This window comes from Astyanax mexicanus, chromosome 17, assembly GCF_023375975.1.
Source record: "Astyanax mexicanus isolate ESR-SI-001 chromosome 17, AstMex3_surface, whole genome shotgun sequence".
NCBI classification, from domain to species: Eukaryota; Metazoa; Chordata; class Actinopteri; order Characiformes; family Acestrorhamphidae; genus Astyanax; species Astyanax mexicanus.
Window position 1 is genome coordinate 39,948,373 of NC_064424.1, and position 22,465 is coordinate 39,970,837.

General features: G+C 38.8%; 1 protein-coding gene across 3 annotated transcripts in view; it reads right to left on the reverse strand.

Moving 5' to 3' along the window:
• Window positions 1-18,552, reverse strand: part of man1b1a (mannosidase, alpha, class 1B, member 1a) — a 38,766-nt gene extending 20,214 nt beyond the window's left edge. For 2 of the 3 annotated variants that reach the window (XM_049466434.1, XM_007230820.4), the window contains exons 1-10: window positions 18,214-18,552; window positions 14,345-14,482; window positions 12,284-12,392; window positions 8,301-8,467; window positions 7,600-7,736; window positions 5,794-5,906; window positions 4,198-4,389; window positions 3,961-4,109; window positions 2,437-2,625; window positions 1,420-1,610 (exon numbers count right to left, since the gene is read on the reverse strand). In XM_049466434.1, coding sequence (XP_049322391.1) covers window positions 1,420-1,610; window positions 2,437-2,625; window positions 3,961-4,109; window positions 4,198-4,389; window positions 5,794-5,906; window positions 7,600-7,736; window positions 8,301-8,467; window positions 12,284-12,392; window positions 14,345-14,446 — 1,349 coding nt within the window. In that variant the 5' untranslated portion in view covers window positions 14,447-14,482; window positions 18,214-18,552. The remainder of the gene's footprint in view (window positions 1-1,419; window positions 1,611-2,436; window positions 2,626-3,960; window positions 4,110-4,197; window positions 4,390-5,793; window positions 5,907-7,599; window positions 7,737-8,300; window positions 8,468-12,283; window positions 12,393-14,344; window positions 14,483-18,213) is intronic. The other variant, XM_022676498.2, reaches the window with a different exon arrangement.
• Between the last annotated feature and the right edge of the window lie 3,913 nt (window positions 18,553-22,465).

Consider the following 22,465-nt stretch of genomic DNA (forward strand, 5'->3'; position numbering starts at 1 on the left):
TATTATTATTATAGCTAGCATTTGTATTCTTATTTTTTTACTATTATTATAGCTTTATTATTATTATTATTATTATTATAGCTAGATATTATTATTTTTACTACTATTATTATTATTATTATTATTATTGCTAGCATTTGTATTGTTCTTATGGCTAGCATTTGTATTATTATTATGGCTAGCATTTGTATTATTATTATGGCTAGCATTTGTATTATTCTTATAGCTAGCATTTGTATAATTATTTTTATAATGATCATTATAGTTAGAATTATTATTATTACTAGCATTTTATTAGACTTCCATATGATAACAGAAGAAACTAACAACTAACAGTAATGCACCTAGCAAGCTAGTTAGCTATACTAGCTAATGCTGAGCTGTGTGGGCTAACGTAAAATATAAGAAAAAAAATCTTCGTAGTTGTGTAGGTATGAAGATGCATATAGTTTAAAGCCTTTCTCTAGCTTTCTAGTGGTAGACTTTAGTGGTCTCCTTGACGTTGAGGTTAATTTTTAGAAGCTCTTGTAAACACCAGCTGAAAATACTGCCATAGCGAGTGTATTGGAAAATCCAAACAGGAAACGCTGGAGCAGCACTGATGAGAATGCGGAAGTAGTTGTGCAAAGAGCGCATTGTGCTGAGTTACTGGGTTTAACTGAGAGCTTTAATGGAGAAAATGTATGCTAGTGTAGCTCCATATTCCACACTCAGCTGTATGTGTGTGTGTGTATGTGTGTGAGTGTATGTTTTTGTTTATGCAGTATGAGGGAGAGACTAAACTTCACCATAAAGGAAAAAAAAATTCTACCATCTGAACTCAGCAGTAAGCAATACTGTGTTAAATCACTAAAAAAAAAAACTACTATGCATCACTGGGCTCTGTAAACTTTGCCATGTGACTAATAATGTTGTTTTTAACACAAATGAATAAATTAATAAATATGTAGGCATCATCACCCACAGTAAACAGCACAGCGTATGATATTGAATTGATATAGAATTGTCCATACGACCAGACAAGTGACTGACAGAAATCACATCCACATTCATTGAAAGAGACCCCAGACTTACAGCTGCCTTTCTAATACAGATGTGCAAATGCACACACATGCACAGCTTGTATAGACTCTGTAGAGAATTATTGCCAATAGAATAGGACCTCATCCCCAGCATCACTACACTTCTTACCACTGAATGCAATTAAACACTAGACACAGTTACTCCAACAAAAGCAGGATAAACTCTTCTTATACCCTTGATTTTAGATTAAGTAATGAATGAGCAGGTGTCCCAGTACTTTTGTCTTTTGTACTTTTTGATCTTGGTCTTTGAGGTAGTTTTAGAAAGTTCAGTTTTTAATATGTGTTCAGTTTAAGATATGATGGATCTGTGTTAATAGATGAGAAATGTACTCACTCAGGTTCCTGCTTTCCCCCCTGCAGCCACTGTTTCAGCAGGTACTCGTAGTAGCTGTCTGCACGAGCTCCCAGCGTATAAACACCACGGTGAGTGAACTTTCCACTGTTAGTGTTGATGAACATCGGAACCAGACCATCATGCTTTCCATCCAGCCTGTGAACCTGCCCCATTATCTCATCCACTGCTTTCTGACCACACACACACACACACACACACACACAGACAGACACAGACAGACACACACACACACACACGCAGAGACGCACGCAGAGACACACAGACACACGCAGACACACACGCGCAGACAGAGACACAGCGACACAGAGACAGACACACACAGAGACAGAGACAGACACAGCAACACAGACAGACAGACAGACAGAGACACAGCAACACAGACAGACAGAGACACAGACAGACAGACAGAGGGACAGACAGACATGCACAGACAGAGACACACACACACACACAGACAGAGGCACAGAGACAGACAGACACGCAAAGACACACACGCACAGACAGAGACACACACAGACACACACACAGACAGAGACACACACAGAGACACAGAGACATACAGACAGACAGACGGACAGACAAGGACACACATGGACAGACACAGACAGAGACACACACAGAGACACAGAGACAGACATGTATAGACACACACGCACAGACAGAGACACACACAGACAGAGATACACAGATACATGCACAGACACACGCACACAGACACACAGAAAAAGAAAGAGTGTAGAAAACTTAGATAAGCTGTGTTATATACACAGTATACACTGGGCCACTAGCTGTTAACTAAAAATCAGTAATTCTTAAATACAAAACAAATTCTGGTTTAACACTTTTTTGTGTACTAAATATTTCCATGTTTTTTATTTATAGTTTGGATGACTTTAGTATTAATCTACAGTGCAGAACACTGAATTGAATGTGTGTCCAAACTTTTGACTGTTACTGTATATGGCAGGCAGCGTGTAGCACCCCTGTTGGCTGTACCTGGTACTGCGGGTCCTGAGTGAGCCGGCTGAGCTCTCTGAACTCCAGCTGGATGCTGGTGACCTCGGCCACGGTGCTGTCGGTGGTCCAGCGCGGGGGGTGAGCGGTGCCTTTCCCGATGTTTACGTCAGAGAACGGGATTTTGGACGGTGTTTTGAAGGCAGGCATTAATCTAGAACCAATGTCTTTCTAAGAGAACAAAGACAGAACGTTCATTAATAGATCTGCAAATAAGTTAAACCATTAAGTTAACCATTAAACTTTTAAATGATCTTAAATAAATAAAGAAATGCATCTTAGTCAATTTCTTCAAAGATACCAGAAACTCAGGAAGTATTCACCCAGATCCAGTGGGCCTCATTCATGAAATGTTCATAAAAACATGAGTAAACTGCAAGAGAAATGGATCTTACTATAATTTTTTACTTAAGATAGAACCAGCAGGACATTCTGTTATCAAAAATCAGTGATGGAAAAACAGTTAGCACCATGGTTAACACACTTCAAACATATTGTGGGATATTTGCATGTTTTGTGGTCCAGTTTTTGTTAGCTTAGCTTGCAGTGCAGAGCCCCAAACTCGGTAGGTGGTTGGTAAAAACTTTTTTTTTTTTTACTGATACTGCGTTTTTGTTTTAGGTGAAGGCCATTCAACTATTTAATTTAGCTAGGCCAAGTGTCCCAACTACTCAGCTCTATATCCCCCATCACTGGTGATGCCACAACACAAGGAGAGTGAAGAACAGCACATGCCTCCTCTGATACATGTGAAGGCAGCCACCACCTCTTTTTGAACTGCTGCTGATGCAGCACTGCCGAGTAGCATCAGAGCGCTAACGCTAGGAGGAAAGAGCAGTGACTCAGTTCTGATACATCAGCTCACAGATGCCTTGTGCTGATCCACATCACCCTTAAGATGTGCAGCTTTTGTGTCCTTCCAGTAGATTTGTGCCAGAAAGGGAGAGGTAGGGGAGAGGCTAAAACTTGACATTACCACAGTGCTGTGAAGGTGAAATACACTCTGCATCAATCTTACCCTCTTCGAAACATATTTGAGTAGCCTATGATCTCCTGAAAAGAAGATCTGGTGTGTTTAATCGACTTCTAAAAATTCTGCCATTTTTAGGTGAAAGTAAGACTTCCTGGAAAGGATAGAAGAAAATGTATATTAAAAAAAAAGAAGAAAAAAAAAGAAAGAAATAAACTTGAAAGGTAGGCAGATAATTCATTTTTTTGTTCATACTTACTAACACCTTAAAAGTGTTTTAGGACTAATTCATAAAAAAAATTGTTCTGCTTGCATTTCATGAATAAGACCCAGTGTCTCCAGGAAATAGATTTTACAGACAGAGCATTCCTATCTACTCCCCAGAAACCATTAAATGCAATGACTCTGAAGAAGCGAAAGCTTGGTTTTTAAATGGCTGAGATTCTTCTGCTGCTGTTTCTCTCCTAACAGCTGCAGAGAGACCAGCAACTCAATAAAAAATAAGAAAAAGATTGAGCTGTATGCCGGCTACTGACAGCCTTTTCCAGGAACAGAGCGTCTCCTGTCAAGTGGTAGGTGCTCAGCAGGCCTCCGAGAATCCGGATGGTGCTCTCAAACAGATTCACGTCCACATTCTTAGAGAACGATAGCTCCTTCTCCACCCATTCTCTAGACTCTTCAAACTCTAAGAGAGAAAAACAGAGGCAGAGGAAGAGCAGGATGGATTTGCTGTGTTTTACTCGTTCGACACACAGAGGCTGCAGATGTTTTACCTTCTTTCAGGCCCAGGATCCACATAGTGTCCAGCGCATCTATCAGGGTTAGGCCCAGGCCAAACCACTCCCCGTGGGTTTTAGAGATGGGCTTCAGCTCGTCGTGACCCCAGGCAAACGCCTTGTAGCCTTTCCACGCATGTCTGAATGCTTCCCGCACAGCCTCAGCCCGATCCACAGGCTTCACAGAAACTGAACGAGACAAAGACTAATAGTTAAACACCATTTATCTTATGCATATTCATTTAAAAAATAATGTTTTAATATACAATTTCCTCCAAAATTATTGGAAAAGTAAGACAGATCCTTTTATTTCTGCTGTAGACTGAAAACAATTAGGTTTGATCTTTTGACTCATTTTTATCTTTTAATTTCAAAGGTTTTAGCTTATATTTCCAGGTATTCACATCTGGATCTGATACACAGTTCAGAAGATTCAGCACCTTCTGTTTGAACCCACCCATTACTCTTATTATGAGCAAAAGTATTGAAACATGTGACTATCAGGTGTGTTTTGTTAAGGTGTGTCCTGAAACATTAATTATTCAAACACTAAATAGCGCTGAATGTCTACAGTATCAGTATCAGATTTGGGTTTTGTGCAGACTGTGCATTTATAGTGAGAGGAGTTGACTATGGGTGAATATCAAGCTCCTGTGAAGCTGCGAGAAGATAAAAAATGAATCAGAGCCATTGTACAAATATTTCCATAGCCAGAACAACTGTTTGGAATGTCTTGAAGAAGAAAGTCGTCACTGGTGTACTAAATAACAGATGATAAACAGGTTGATCAAGAATAACCATAGCAGTTGATGACAGAAACATTGTGAGTTCTGTAAAGAAAAACAACCTAAAACAACTGTTAGTGACACCAGCAACAACCTCCAGAATGCAGGAGTGAAGGTATCAAAATCTACTGTTCACAAGACTTCACTTCATCCTCACCAGAAGATAAAAAACACTATTAACCAGATGAATAAGAAGACCAAGCTAGAATTTACCAAGAAGTACAGAGACAAGTCTGTGGAGTGATGAGACAAAGATAAACATTTACCAATGTCATGGAAAGACTAAAGTTTGGAGAAAGAAAGAAAGATTTTACTCATTATCCAAACACACCATCTCATATGTGAAACACAGTGGAGGTAGTGTCATGGCTTAAGCTGGCATGGCTTATTTATTCTAGGATGGGCTCATTAATCATAATTGATAGAAAGTGAACTTATTTTGTCTGTGATTTTAAAGAAAGATGAACTCAATCTGATTGTGAAATCCTCATCATGCAGAAAGATAATGACCCAAAACCCAATGCAGCCTGGAAAATCATCACAGTGGGTCATTCACTTACTTTAATTCAGAGCTCAGTTCAGTGTGTTTATGGAGTTTTTTTAAAACACAGTTTAACCCCCTCACTTACCTGTGTGCGTTTATGCGACCAGTGCTGGCGCATGATAATGATGAGGTAGTGTCCGAATTAATTCCCGTTTCACCACAACTACTAGTGAACTACATAGTGTTTCCCTAAACAGAGCAACACTACTGAGGGAGTAGAGAGCCGTTTCGGTCACAGCCTGTGTATGAAGGCTTTATTCCCACCTGGCTGTAAAGGAGCAGCTCCTTCAACCTCAGCAGGTCCTGCTGCCTCCTTGGCATGTGCTGAGGGCTGTGGCTCAGTGCCCTGCTCCGCTTCAATCATGGCACCTCGCCAGCTGAACAAAGACAGACAGAGACAAATAATTAACAAACCAATCTGAGTAATTACAATTAAAAAGAAAAAAAAGGCACACATGGCTTTACAAGAGCTTAAAAAGCTCTAGAAAGACTGGAGGACAGTGATGTAGAGAAGCATTTACAGGAGGCTTCTCCTTCGCCCGCTTTTAACAGATGGATGAACTGTTTAATCCAATCCAAGAGCCTGAAAATCAATTTATAACTTTACTCAGTACTGCCGCTTCACAAGGCCATCACATTATTCATTTGCTTAATGGCTTTTAATGCAGATCTAGGCCTTAGTGAAGTGAGATAGGTGAACGTAGGATTATTCCAACAGAGAAATACCTTTTAAATACGAGGAATACAAATTACATCAATATATGAGGAATCCATTTGAGCAGTGATCTTTCTAAATGGGTGCAATTCTAACAGAATAAAATGGAAATTCAGGTCTTTACTCCACAAGATCACATCCCACAGGACTCCTAAGGGTTCAGAAGCCAAGAGATAAGGGTCTATAAGGGTCTATCCACCAATCCATGACGTGTTGGACTTTTCAGTATCATGTTGTACTTTACTCTCACAAGGTCTTTCCATAACAGGAATGATAGGCAACCTCACGTACAGCAGCGCCTTCTGTATCTACAGTCATATGAAAAAGTTTGGGCACCCCTATTAATCTTAATCATTTTTAGTTCTAAATATTTGGGTGTTTGCAACAGCCATTTCAGTTTGATGTATCTAATAACTGATGGACACAGTAATATTTCAGGATTGAAATGAGGTTTATTGTACTAACAGAAAATGTGCAAAATGCATTAAACCAAAATTTGACTGGTGCAAAAGTACGGGCAACCTTATCTTTTTATTGATTTGAATACTCCTAACTACTTTTTACTGACTTACTGAAGCACAAAATTGGTTTGGTAACCTCATTGAGCTTTGAACTTCATAGCCAGGTGTATCCAATCATGAGAAAAGGTATTTAAGGTGACCAATTGCAAGTTGTTCTCCTATTTGAATTTCCTCTGAAGAGTGGCATCATGGGCTCATCAAAACAACTCTCAAATGATCTAAAAACAAAGATTGTTCAACATAGTGGTTCAGGGGAAGGATACAAAAAGTTGTCTCAGAGATTTAACCTGTCAGTTTCCACTGTGAGGAACATAGTAAGGAAATGGAAGACCACAGGGACAGTTCTTGTTAAGCCCAGAAGTGGCAGGCCAAGAAAAATATCAGAAAGCAGAGAAGAAGAATAGTGAGAACAGTCAAGGACAATCCACAGACCACCTCCAAAGAGCTGCAGCATCATCTTGCTGCAGATGGTGTCACTGTGCATCAGTCAACAATACAGCGCACTTTGCACAAGGAGAAGCTGAATGGGAGAGTGATGCGAAAGAAGCCATGCCAACAATGCGCTGTATTGTTAACCGATGCACAGTGACACCATCTGCAGCAAGATGATGCTGCAGCTCTTTGGAGGTGGTCTGTGGATTGTCCTTGACTGTTCTCACCGTTCATACAATAAACCTCATTTCAATCCTGAAATATTACTGTGTCCATCAGTTATTAGATATATCAAACTGAAATGGCTGTTGCAAACACCCAAATATTTACAACTAAAAATGATTAAGATTAATAGGGGTGCCCAAACTTTTTCATATGACTGTATGACTATCTGTTCAATACCTGATAACTGTCTTTGCTTCTTTCTCCTGCTCTTCATCTCTCCTGAAGGCCGGCTCCTCTCCATCCTTCAGCTGCCAGTCCGACACGTTGCCTCTTTTCTGCATGGCTGGAGGACCGCGCTTGCTTGGAGGCTTCTTCTGCCAGGAAGGAGTTAAAGCACGTTCAGAACACACTGAGTATCAGCATATTTATATATATGGATTTACTCATGCAGCAGTACAGAAAACTGCATAATTAGAGCGGGACAATATATCAACATTTTGATATCATACTATATAATTTTCACTTCCTACTTTATTTCAAAGTATTTTAAAATAACAATAACGTAAATTTTATATTAAACATTGTGCTTTATTTTTTAATAATATATTGTATTTTGTTGCTGTTTCCAATTATCCACTATGCACTACAGCACCCCTTAACACTCCATGGTACAGTCACTGTAGCACACAATCTCAAGATGTTCACTGCTTTAATTTAGAGTATTTTGTCCCAAAGGGGTTTTATGCAGATGAAAGGTTCAGTTCTGATGAACGCTGGCATCAAAACAAGGGATGAAATGTGTGGGGTATGGCGTCATTCCAAAGACAGCACAATAGACAGCTGTTCTGTCTCTTCCTTCAGTTCAGCTGTCTTTTAATTTAATATTGTAACTAATATTGTAATTTGATGTGTTTTAATAAGAGAGAAATGTTACTGACTATGGCTTGAGGTTTGGGCAGGACGGGCAGGATGGGTCTCTGTGGCTCGGGGGGCTCCTCCTGCACAGCTCCCGGGACGACCTGCGCCAGGACACCAGGAGGGACGGGTTGAAGACCTTGGCTTTCGGTTTCATCCCAGCCCTCGCTCACAGGTCCCTCAGACAGAGCTAAGAGGAAGAAAGAGTAGCCAGTTAATTTGGGCAATTAGGAGCTATGCTTTAATTAGCCTCTAATAAACTAAATTAATGTTCAGAGTCGTCCAAGAGCAACACAAACACAAGAACAATACAGCATTGTCGATATCACCATTACAGTGATCGGCACATCTCTCAGGCCAGCCACAATCATTTATCTGGAGAGGAAGTGTGCTTTATTCTGAAATCATTAGGCTACATACTGTTAGAATAATTGAACAAGCTTTATTACGGGACAAGCAGTGAGAAATCCCTCGTTTATTTACAGATCACAGACAGTCTGAATGGATGCAAACTGTTGTTTTTTAATTCCACTTTAAATCAGCACACTTTAATAATTTACCCATTTTATGGAATCAGTACATTTTAAAAATTCTTTTCATCTTTTTTTAGTCAATAATTATTACATACCGTAAATTTTAAATGTTACGTTTTTCATGTTTTATTTACTTCAAATTTGCAGATTAGGAGTGATTTATCCTGTTTTTTAATTTTTTTCAATTTAGCAAAATACAGAGCAGTTTCAAAACTTAGATTAGGGGTGGGCGATATAGCGCTGAAATAATATCACTATATTTCAAGCAATTTTTGCGATAACGATACTTTTGACAAAACAGAATACACTACTGCAACAAAATGATAGCATATGATACGATATGGCACACCCCTAACTGAGATAATAAAAAATACAAAAGTTTTATCTGAGCTGTAACAGAAGTCAGTGACCCAGAATGTCTTGATACTAATGATGCACTCCAAATATCTCCATATATCCAGAAAGAAAAAAACCTACTTTATATAGTAGATATATAATGGGAAATTAGAACAGTGTGAATTTTTTTTTTGCTAAAAACAGCAAAAAAAGTAGTACCCTGGTGTGATAATTGATATGGCATTCATATTTCAGGGTACAATATCGTTCACTATATTTAAAAATGTTGGCGATATTATTGTGTACGATACGATATGGCACACCCCTAGATCTGATATTGGATAATTTTAGGCTGTACTCACACTACGCAATCCGTTCAATGCCAAGGCACAGTTAGCCCCAAAGCACAGCTTGATTGACTAATGTGATTGCTCTGAGGTGGGTCAGGGCACGGTTCACTTGAATGCATGGAACAAGATGACGATAGCAATGCGACGTTCCCGTAAACAAATGTGGTGGTGATGTGCCGAATTCAGCACTGTCGTCAGTAAAACCACCCCCTCTCCGGAGTAGCACTATGATAACAGTGACTTTTGAAACATATTTCTAAATAGATTAAAGCAGATTATCTCTGCTTTTATTAAGAAGACACACTTCCGAAAGAGGGTGCTTTTCATGGCAGGGGTGCTGAATTCGGCACATCACAGTCAAGCCCACTAGGCAGTGAGCATGGATTGTTTAAACGTAGTGTGAGTGCAGACCAGTGGGGAAGTGGGAGGATGCAGAAACATGCTCCAGCACAATTCAGGGGGTACTGTAATAAAGTGCACTGTGATAGGACTGGAGAGAGGGTACTGTAATAATAAAGCTACACTGTGATAGGACTGGAGAGAGAGTATTGTAATAATAAAGCGGACTATGATAGGACTGGAGAGAGGGTACTGTAATAATAAAGCGCACTGTGATAGGACTGGAGAGAGGGTACTGTAATAATAAAACACAGTGTGATAGGACTGGAGAGAGGGTACTGTAATAATAAAGCGCACTGTGATAGGACTGGAGAGAGGGTACTGTAATAATAAAGCGCACTGTGATAGGACTGGAGAGAGGGTACTGTAATAATAAAACACAGTGTGATAATAAAACACACTGTGATAGGACTGGAGAGAGGGTACTGTAATAATAAAGCGCACTGTGATAGGACTGGAGAGAGGGTACTGTAATAATAAAACACAGTGTGATAATAAAACACACTGTGATAGGACTGGAGAGAGGGTACTGTAATAATAAAGCGCACTGTGATAGGACTGGAGAGAGGGTACTGTAATAATAAAGCTACACTGTGATAGGACTGGAGAGAGGGTACTGTAATAATAAGCTACACTGTGATAGGACTGGAGAGAGGGTACTGTAATAAAGAGCACTGTGATAGGACTGGAGAGAGGGTACTGTAATAATAAAGCGCGTTGTAATAGAACTGGAGTGAGGGTACTGTAATAATAAAGCGCACTGTGATAGGACTGGAGAGAGGGTACTGTAATAAAGCACACTGTGATAGAACTGAAGAGAGGGTACTGTAATAATAAAGCTACACTGTGATAGAACTGGAGAGAGGGTACTGTAATAATAAAGCACACTGTGATAGGACTGGAGAGAGGGTACTGTAATAATAAAGCACACTGTGATAGGACTGAAGAGAGGGTACTGTAATAATAAAGCGGACTATGATAGGACTGGAGAGAGGGTACTGTAATAATAAAACACAGTGTGATAATAAAACACACTGTGATAGGACTGGAGAGAGGGTACTGTAATAATAAAGCGCACTGTGATAGGACTGGAGAGAGGGTACTGTAATAATAAAACACAGTGTGATAATAAAACACACTGTGATAGGACTGGAGAGAGGGTACTGTAATAATAAAGCGCACTGTGATAGGACTGGAGAGAGGGTACTGTAATAAAGAGCACTGTGATAGGACTGGAGAGAGGGTACTGTAATAATAAAGCTACACTGTGATAGGACTGGAGAGAGGGTACTGTAATAATAAAGCTACACTGTGATATGACTGGAGTGAGGGTACTGTAATAAAGCACACTGTGATAGGACTGGAGAGAGGGTACTGTAATAAAGCGCACTGTGATAGGACTGGAGAGAGGGTACTGTAATAATAAAGCGCACTGTGATAGGACTGGAGAGAGGGTACTGTAATAAAGCGCACTGTGATAGGACTGGAGAGAGGGTACTGTAATAAAGCGCACTGTGATAGGACTGGAGAGAGGGTACTGTAATAATAAAGCTACACTGTGATAGGACTGGAGAGAGGGTACTGTAATAAAGCGCACTGTGATAGGACTGGAGAGAGGGTACTGTAATAATAAAGCTACACTGTGATAGGACTGGAGAGAGGGTACTGTAATAATAAGCTACACTGTGATAGGACTGGAGAGAGGGTACTGTAATAATAAAGCGCACTGTGATAGGACTGGAGAGAGGGTACTGTAATAAAGCGCACTGTGATAGGACTGGAGAGAGGGTACTGTAATAAAGCTACACTGTGATAGGACTGGAGAGAGGGTACTGTAATAAAGCTACACTGTGATAGGACTGGAGAGAGGGTACTGTAATAATAAGCTACACTGTGATAGGACTGGAGAGAGGGTACTGTAATAAAGAGCACTGTGATAGGACTGGAGAGAGGGTACTGTAATAATAAAGCACACTGTGATAGAACTGGAGAGAGGGTACTGTAATAAAGCTACACTGTGATAGGACTGGAGAGAGGGTACTGTAATAAAGCTACACTGTGATAGGACTGGAGAGAGGGTACTGTAATAAAGCTACACTGTGATAGGACTGGAGAGAGGGTACTGTAATAATAAAGCTACACTGTGATAGGACTGGAGAGAGGGTACTGTAATAATAAAGCTACACTGTGATAGGACTGGAGAGAGGGTACTGTAATAATAAAGCTACACTGTGATAGGACTGGAGAGAGGGTACTGTAATAATAAAGCTACACTGTGATAGGACTGGAGAGAGGGTACTGTAACAAATTTTTATTTTCATAAATATTGTAGCACATTTCTAGTAATAAACATTTTGAAATGTAATTGGAAGATAAATTAAAAGGCACCTCTCCACTGCTCAGAGAGTGTGGGGTAAGAGAAGATTCCACAGATCAGCAGGAAGGCCAGCAGAAACAGGATCAGACTGCGCTGTAGCCGCGACAACTGCTTCCATTTCTGAAAAACAAAAAAACAAAAAGGAAATATAAAATAAAAAAGCACATATATACACATATATATATATACATATATATATATATATGTATATATATATATATATATATATATATATATATATATATATATATATATATATATATATATATATATATATGAACCTTATCAAACCATATCAAATATATTATAATCAAACCAGATGCAATGCTGGATCTGTGTATCAGACACAAAACAAATCCAAATTGATTTAAACCACATTTAGCAACTATAACTACCGACGGACAATAAGAAATTATAATGAAATAACCAGCAATCAGATGTCTAGACATGTGCTTATAAAAATCGATGCATAATAGCAATCAGCAGAACTTCTCTGCACAGGGAAAGGCTAAATCAATGTTCACCTGTAGAGGGATTATCCTTACGTTCAGGAAATGTATGGTGTATAATAAAGGAGCAGCAGGCTGCCTCATTTGTGCTATTTTGTTGGGCAATCATGAATTTTACACAAGCGTTGCTGAAGAGTCTTTCTGTGAAGATTTAAATTAGGCTTTGCTTAGTTGCTGATTCTGAACACACACTGAGAGAGGAGTTTAAAGACACTGAGAGGCGAGAAAAACAGCAATTTCCTAAACAAATTACAATCTACAACTGCCAGCAATAAGGGTGGGAATAAAAGGGTCTCATACCATTATGTTGCCCACGATAACGAAGATATGACGATACTGTGATTCTACGATTCTTGATATGTCACAAGTTCTTAATGATACTTTACAGCATCTGTGCTGCTGAAGAGGATAAAATACTCCTAATGCCAGGTTCACACTATACAATTTCAGCTAAGTTCTTTAACAGTCACTAACAGTTACTCGTTAAATGCTGACAAAAACTATGATCGGAGGAAGTTGCGTAGTGTGAACTACTGAAAGAATCAGTTGCAGATGCCTGGCAAATATCTGGCATGCTAGATATCTGATCCACTGGGTGACTTGGAGTCAGGAGCAGCGGCTACATACTGCCAATGGGATCACGGAGAAAGAGAGAACCACAGATCCAAAACACATCTTCTGCATTAGTAGAGCCGTTGATAGGGAGCCTGACCACTTTCTGTCCCCTCTCTGGTGCATCATGAAATGACTGTAAAACTGAAAAAAGAGTTTCTTTATGAATGGGTGAATGGAGATAAAAGCTTAAAACTTTAAATTAAAACTAATGCACTACTTGTAAAGTATTTCTGAGTATTTCTTTAATTTTAGAAAGTAGAATAATGAAAACAGGTTTTACACTATAAAACACCATAATTTCTGCTATTGTGATAATCCTGGAAATACAGGTATAATTGCCCTGCACTTGCTAAGTCCTCACTATGCCCTTGCCCTGCACTTGCTATATCCTCACTATGCCCTTGCCCTGCACTTGCTAAGTCCTCTCTATGCCATGGCTCCAGCCAAGTAATGTCATGTAAGCACAGTCTGCAATGTGAAGAGCTCCCTCGGTTGCTGCATGTCATTAATGCAGTTTCAGTTTCACTAATACTTACAATGTTACTGCAGCACTTTGGATAGGTTTAGCGTGAAAACTCATATTACAATAATGATACAAATACAATTTATTTTGCAGCCCTGCTCAGTATTGTATCAAAACTACTTATTATCTTACTGCTCTTAATTGTCTCTAAAATATACTTTGAGCTGGCACCTAGAATAAAAGTGCTATGAATACTTATATTTCTACTAGAGCTGGGCAATTAATCGATTTTATCGATTAATTCGAATTTACAGTTAAGGAAGATGTGTTTTTATGAAAAATTTTCTCTGAGTTTCTCTTTGCAAGAGCATGAATTACATAAACATTATTATAGTGTAGAACAGGAGGATCCCAGGACTGGAGCTGAAACGTGTGGTCAGTTAATGCTATGACTGGGACTGAAGTTGATTATTTATCTTACTGACCCTCCAGCAGGACTGTCTCCGGTGCTTTCCGTTGGTGTAGCTGTGGCTGTGCTGCTCTCCCAGCGTCAGAGACACAAAGTCCTTCCTGAGGGGCGAGTACATCTTTCACACACAACCAAGAGCCTGAAGATACTGAGCCTGAAAAAGAAGAGACACAGAGAGAGAACAAAGAGTGAGAGTGAGACACACCCTTATGTATTTCTCACAGATGCTGAGCTCTTAATAAAGAGTGTGAAAGTGAGCTGATCCTCCATTGTTGCTACAGCAACATAACACTTTGCAGACCTCTAATGAGGACTGAGGTGTGGTGAAAAAACAAATGTGTGGTTAAGATTAATTACCACCTCCTATATGCTGGCACAGAGAGGGCAGATGTGCTGGAGGTCACAGGGTACAGTACCAGGCAAAAGTTGGGATACATCTTAAATTAGGTGTTTCTCATTATTTTAAAGTGTTCTACTTTGTAGATTAACACTAAAGTCATCCAACCTATGAAGAAACCTATATAGACCTACTTAGTGAACAAAAATGTGTTAAACAAGCCAGATCAAGTTTTATATTTTAGATTCGTAAAAATATGCACCTTGATTTTCTTAGTCAGCTTAATGTGGTAGTACCTAAAATGGCTTTTAGTTAACAGCTGTGCTGAACTTGAATTTCTTGACCTCTTAATGTGTTTGAGAGCATCCGTTGTAAAGTTGTGAAAGTACAGTGAGTAGCTCTATTTAAGTAATGTTCTAATCCATATTATGTGTAGAAATACTCAACTAAATCAAAAACACTACAAAATGATGATCAGTCAATCCGAGTCCCAAAGCGCAGTCCCAAAAGCCATCAAAAAAAGTTGATGAAACTGGCACTCATCAGGACCACCCCAGGAAAGGAAGCGCAAGAGTTTCTTCTGTTGCACAAGATAAGTTCATCAGAGTTACCAGCTTAAGAAACCACACTGCACCTCATATAAGAGCACCTAAATGCTTCACAGAGTATTTGGGTTCGTTTAACACTTTAAATTTACTACATGATTCCTTATGTGTTCCTTCCTAGTCTGAATCACTTCAGTGTTCTGTCTAGTTCTCATCACAAAAAGAAGCGAGGGTATCGTCCTGCATTAGCCAGGCTAATATGAAAGGATTTGATAAGCCACAATGAGACCATCTGGTTTGTATTTATCCGGCTCTCTCTCTCTCGTGCCTACCTGAGCTTATTGGATTTACAGTGGATTTACTAACTCATGGCCGACCAACAGACTGTCAATCTGAGACAGGAGAGAGTGGGGTGTTTACTGCAGTCATTAACGGTCATTGAGATAATGAGCATTGGATAGAAAAGCTCATTTTAAGGTCAGTTAGGAGCAAGTAAGACATCAAGTCTAAATCAGTCTCTTGGAGACTTGGCCTAATCTATGTGCACTCTACATTTGTTTGATACGTTTGGTCAGGAACTGGTCATATCACATGTTTTGGGATAAGGGACAAAGGGTACAGTAGGATTGTAGGAACCTCCTAATCCAACATTTCCTATAGTGTTGGGCAGTATGAACAAAAATGTACATTACTGTATATATATATATATTTTTTGCATGACTGGGCTTTTAAATAGTTCTATAAACACTATAAATACTCAAAATATAAGGTATTCAAAAATATATTTCTCACAAGCTCTATTGCTTTTTTATTTGTCTATTATTGTTGTAAGACAATATGTTATTCCTGAAGCCATAAGAGACCTACAGTATTAAAATCAGTTCAGTATGTATTAAAATGATCCTTCCAGCTTCAGTATTAATATATTTAAAAGAGCTATAGTTACTGCCCTTGAAGTTTATTTCACTTTGTATCCAGAGTTTTATGGAGTTTTATCACTTGTGCTAAATAAATTATTGTGTACCCTCCGAGCTGTGGACTGATTGCTGTTTGCTGTTGTTTTTCTATTTTACTTGAATAAAAACATTCATACAGTAAGGAACTGCAGCAGGAGCTCCTCAGATAAAGTGTTGTATTTCTCTCAAGACAAGACGGAGCTTTTGACAGAGCTGAGCTATGGAGCTAATACTCCAGTGTATTAGCTTGTTATGCTAACTGGCTAGCGTTGGATCTGATTCTTTGGTGGTGCTTTTCTACAGTTTTAATTATCCGCTAGTTTCCTATGATATCAATCAAGGTTATCAATTAAGAGTTTGGTCCCCTGTTGACGGACTAACAGTAACCTCCAGACCTTAGTAAATGCTTAAACCAATACAGTAGCTGATTTGATTGCATGAGAACATCAGTGAGGTCAGATACTGATGATGGAAGATGACATCACATGCATCATTTTAGTTCATCATCCCTAAAGAAGTGGAAGGAGCTCCATCCGTCTAGAGAACACAATTTAACAGCTCCTTAATACAGTTTTAGGGGCTCTGTACCACTGTGAATGCTCTGTGGCCTCATGTGGATTATGTGGATCGTGCTCCAGGGGGTCCCATTCTACTGGTAATACCTTTATGTGGAGATTAAACAAGATGCCACAGAACATCCATGTCAGCAATGGGTGCACCTTCTGTTGTACCTTTTTGTTGCACGTTTTGTAAGGGCAGCATAGATGTAGGGCTGTGTATTAGCATGAACTTGGAGATATGATACAGATTACGATACAGGGCTTACGATTCAATGTCACAATATATTGTGAAATATTGTGAAGCACACAATCATGTTTATAATTATGTAATTTTATCAAATAGAACAGTGGGATCTGAAGACAGAAGAACACAGAAATTTAGTGTTCATAGAGGGTGCTTCGTAATGTCACATTTAAATAAGAATGGCGACCTTTATATATACTTATTAAGACACTCAATCAGATTATTCATGATCTGGCTCCAGGTAGTCCAGTGGAATAAAGTGTTGTCACAACGATCTATCAGTCATGCTGCTCACCATCAGCATATTCATATTCATAATTTATTGCAAAAAGTTAAACAGAAGGGCAGTTAGTAGGGCACTTTGTCTCTTTTTATCCTCTACAGGGGGCACTAATGCAGGGGACAGTTGCCTGCCTCCATATGCCTCTTGGTCTCTTTTTTCCCTACTATAGAGAGGCGACTGATTTCCCCAAGTCCCCCTGCCACTTTGTTTCTTACTTTCCGCTATAGAGGGCATTTTAGGGCATAGAGGCACCCCAACTCCCCTGCTACTTTGTTCCTTTTTGCCACTATAGAGGGTATTTTACTACACAGAGGAACAAGTGCAGAAGGCAGTTGATCCCCCCACTTTTGGGCATAAAGGCATTAGGGCAGAGTGTGGTTTCCCCCTTTTGTCCCTTTTCTGCCATTATAAAGGGTACTTGATGGCATATAGGCACTAGGGCATAGGAATGGTTGCTCCCCATGACGCTTTGTCCATATTTCTGCCACTATAGAAGACACTTGAGGGCATATAGGCATTAGTGCAGGCGGTGGTTGCCAGTCAGCTTACCCTACCCTGCGACTCTGTCCCCTTTGTGCCTTTTACTGCCACTATAGAGGGCACTTGATGACATATAGGCACTAGTGCATGACTTTTTGTCCTTTTTGAGCACTAAAGAGGGTTGGCACTTTAAAGCATAGGTGCATTAAGGCAGGGGATGGTTGCTCCCCCCTGCCACTTTGTCCCTCTTTTGCCGAAATCAAGGGCATTTGAGGGCATGGAGGCACTAGGGCAAGGGGCAGACGCCAGGGTGTCCACCAATGTTAGTGTAACGTTACCACGTGAAAAGAAGGTGTGTGTGTGTACACAGTGTGTGTGACTGTAAGCCAGCTGAGCCTAGCTGTCATCAGGACAGTGAGGGTGTGGGTGGGTGAGGTGGACTGTGGAGAAACCTGGTCAGAAAGTGAGTTAATATCTTACCTTGCTCTGAGCTGCTGTTAACCCCTGATGATCACCCGCACGCTGTTCTGAGATCAGTGCGGTTATTTAACTCTACTACAGCCGCTGCATTGTGCTCTGCGCTTAGTACCTAACCTAGCCCTCCAGCTAGAGCCCTGCCACCCCACCGAGCTCACCGCCCACCCCGCGGTCCGGCCTGTCCGCCGCCGCCGCGGCCATAAGCGCGCTGAGAGCCGCCGGGTCTCCGCAGAGGGTTAATGATGAGCGGGTTGGAGGAAGCGCGCGCTGAGAGAGATAATCCACAGCGAGCCGCCGAGCTGCATGTTAATGTTTACGCTCAGTGCTGCTCCACCAGCCCACGTGACCGCGCACAGGTGACGTCACTCTCCTCCTTAACCCCTTGCTGTCCACACCTAAAAATATTATATTATTATACAGCTCTGGACAAAATTAATAAACCACTCCAGTTTCTGAATCAGTTTCTCTGATTTTGCTATTTATAGGTTTATGTTTGTGTAAAATTAACATTGTTGTTTTATTCTATAAACTACGGACAACATTTCTCCCAAATTCCAAATAAAAATATTGTCATTTAAAGCATTTTTTTTGCAGAAAATAAGAAATGGCTGAAATAACAACAACAAAAAAGATGCTGAGCTTTCAGACAAAGAAAACCATATGTATATATATATATATATATATATATATATATATATATATATATATATATATATATATATATATATATATATATATATATATATACCTACTGTATGTCAGCAGATGAGATATTGTATAGTCCATAGAACAATTGTAAGTGTAAAAAAGACAACAAACACCCTGAAATATGGACTTATCAACCAGCCCTACTAACAAGCAACACAAATTCACAGTCATTACAGTTTGTAGGGGAAGCACATTTTATAAACGTGATCTATGTTTTAATGATACAAAAATACAATACACAATACACAAATAAACTGTATTATGCAATTAGTTCTTCCTAGAGCTTATATTCAGAACAGATGACCAGCATATGATTTAAAATGATTTAAAAACAGTCAACACATATTACATAGAAAATAGTACAAAATACAGCATACATAACAAAATGAAAATCAGCCACATATTTTTAAAATAATTGATTATAACAGTTATAACAGTTGCATGAAGTGGCCCTGGCTGCTTAGAGGAGCTCTGGGACTGTGCTGATTTAACCACTGGATTCTTTTCTCAGGTTCATGCAGGCACTAATGAGCTCCCCAAAGAATTACATATTTTTTCTTACAGTGACTCTGAACACATCTTTATCTTTAACTGGTGTAATTTTTTATAAAGATGAATAATGATCTTGAGTTGTGGCCAATTTATATTTTCAGACAAGGAAATGCCTCACTATAAGTGCTCCCTGAGACCTACATACCTATCCTATTGCTACTGCTATTAAAATACATATATAAATGAAATATTTTACATTGTTTACATTGCATTTTATTTTTACAGTTAGATACAGTCATCTCAAACAGGGGTTCTTAACAAGGGGGTCCTGATACTATTTCTAGAGGGGTCAGGAAGGACCACCATATTGACGGAACTTTGCTTTTATTTTAATAAATTTAACTCATGTATGATATTAAACTAAGATTGAGGCAAAATATTAGTAAAGGGACCTTGGGAGAACTACCAGACAAAATAATGAATAGATGTATTTAACTCTTTCAAATATGTTCTCATGATGTCAAACCAATGGTAGTATATAAAATACTTGTAACATTTGGGACACACTTTCTCATTTAAAGTGAAGTAAATAAAAAAAAACTGAATTTGAAGATCTTCACAACTTTACAACTGATGCTCTCAAACACAGTTACAGTCAAGAAATTCAAGTTATTAACCCTTGACGATGTGTTTCCAAACTTTTGACTGATATTGTATGTGTACATTTTCTTTGTATTGTACCGTTGGTTAGACATCACAAATGTTCACACAAAGTCAAAAAGCTTAGTTAAGTTATTCATTACTCATTTTGCCCATTATTTCTTAAGGGATTGTGCCTCAATCTTAGTCAAATATAATCATATAAAATTTAAGTTAGTTTGCGGTTTTCCATCATTTGAAAGTGAAGCTGCTACACAGATCAATATCTGTTGTGATAAATGGTTAATTAATGAAGAAGAGCACAAACATGAAACTAAATTTACCTCAGACCTGCACTGCCTGTCAGCTATTCCTCTCTAATGCTTGGTGGTGAGCTGATTTAGAATAATCTAAAATAATCCATCTTGCAATGACCTTGCATCTAATTCTCATTAATTCTGTGTTTTTTAACAAAGACTGGGTGTTTTTCTGTCTCTGAAAATCCCAACTAATCAAGACAAATCAAGAACATGTGTATTACAGTACAATACGTTGCAAGTATGCATGGAAAATCCCATGTATTTTCTCTTTTTTAAGGCACCATACACGGTATTACATGCACAGTAGTTACTCTGGGTCAGTATTTTGAACCTGAGAGCTTTAAAAGTGAAAAAGGAAACCATACAAAGCACAATGCTTTACACACTGAAGCTCCTATAGATGCGCAGCATTCACAAACAATAACGCAAACTACAGTAATAACTAAAACCAGCCATAAACCGCTGACACACTTAGCATTTTAGCACCATTGGAATGAATGTGAAGTCTATCTTCATGCATGCATGTTTCCTAAAGTTGCAACATATCTGTGAATGACCTCTAATATTATATACAGTGATGCTTGAAAGTAATTGTGATTGAGAACTCTTTAGAATTTTTTATATTTCTATACAAATTTAACCTAAATCTTCATCAGATTTATCAGACACAACAGCCAAATCAAATTATTCACACTATAAGCACACTTCACAATTACACAAATTCACAATTACAAATTCCTGTAATTTCCCCACAAATCGTCATTGTGTCTAATAATCCGGTGCTCCTTATGTATGAATTTTACCAGTCAGTTTTTACAGAGCAGTAGAGCCACTCTGCTGAAGTACAGAGTTATACAGGACTATCAGTTTAGTTCTCCAGCACCGAGACTGGAGCAGCATTAGCATCAGCCGCTAACCGTGCTAAGCGCTAGCTATTTTGCCATTCAAACGTGAGTATTATCGGCATGTAGCCTGCCGCTAACCACGGTTAGCACTGCTGAAGCAGCATTAGCTGCTAAACGCTAGCTCTTTTACCGTTCAGAGGTGAGTATATGGGATTGTAGCCTGCTCGTTTACCGTGTTAAAACAAGCTGTGTGGGATGAACTGCTAGCTAATATCCCCCTGGCTTACAGAAAAACTCAGGGATCCTCAGTGTAGCGCTGTTAGGCAGAGGTTAACAGCTAATTAAATCTTTAGTATAGTGAGGTGTTTTTTTCAATGTGTCCTGTTATATTTCAAATACAGGGATCTATCAAAGTCTGATGTTCACAACACATTCATTCTAAATTATAAAAGCAAATCATGAAGAAAAAAATGCAGCAAGATAATGACCCTGAGCACACAAGTCTGTCTACCAAAGAATAATAAAAGAAGAATGAAATTTTAAACCAATTATAAAGGAGATTTTTTTGTTTTTAATTGTTAAAAACAAAAATAATTTGTTGCATAAAACATTTACATTACATGTTTTCCTTAAGTATAAACCTTAAGAGAAGATTGTGCCTAACCTACTAGAATGAGATAAGTGTGTTGCATAAATACTACTAAGGGTACTAAGGGTAAATGGTAGAGGATTTACTGCAGTGATTGAGCGTTTACTGTAGAAGTTCCACTGTAACTATGACAAAAATTCATTAGATTTAATAATTTAATAATTCCAAAAACTGAAAATTGTTGTAAGAGAGCCAGTAATGCAAACTAGCTATGTTTTTTTTTTGCTATATTATTTATCACAGAAGAAAATTACACAAATCGTTATTAACCACAAAAATACATGACATGGTTTATTCATGTTTTTGTACTTCTGTACTAAATTCAATTTATTTGTGGCACTCTTGGCTGGTGAATGAATACATATAGATTATATAGATAATTAATCTCTAATACTTTTTCATACTCTCACTTTTTTCCAGTTTAAGGTAAGGTTTTGGTCCTAAATAATTTTAAGGGAATACACCATTAAGGAAACATGGTTTTATGATGATTTCCCTTAAGAAAGCCCTTTTAGATAATACTTTTAGGGATTGATAATTGCAAGCTTAAAAGGGAAAAAACTGACATGTTATTAATAAGAAGATCAACCACTGGTTGAAAT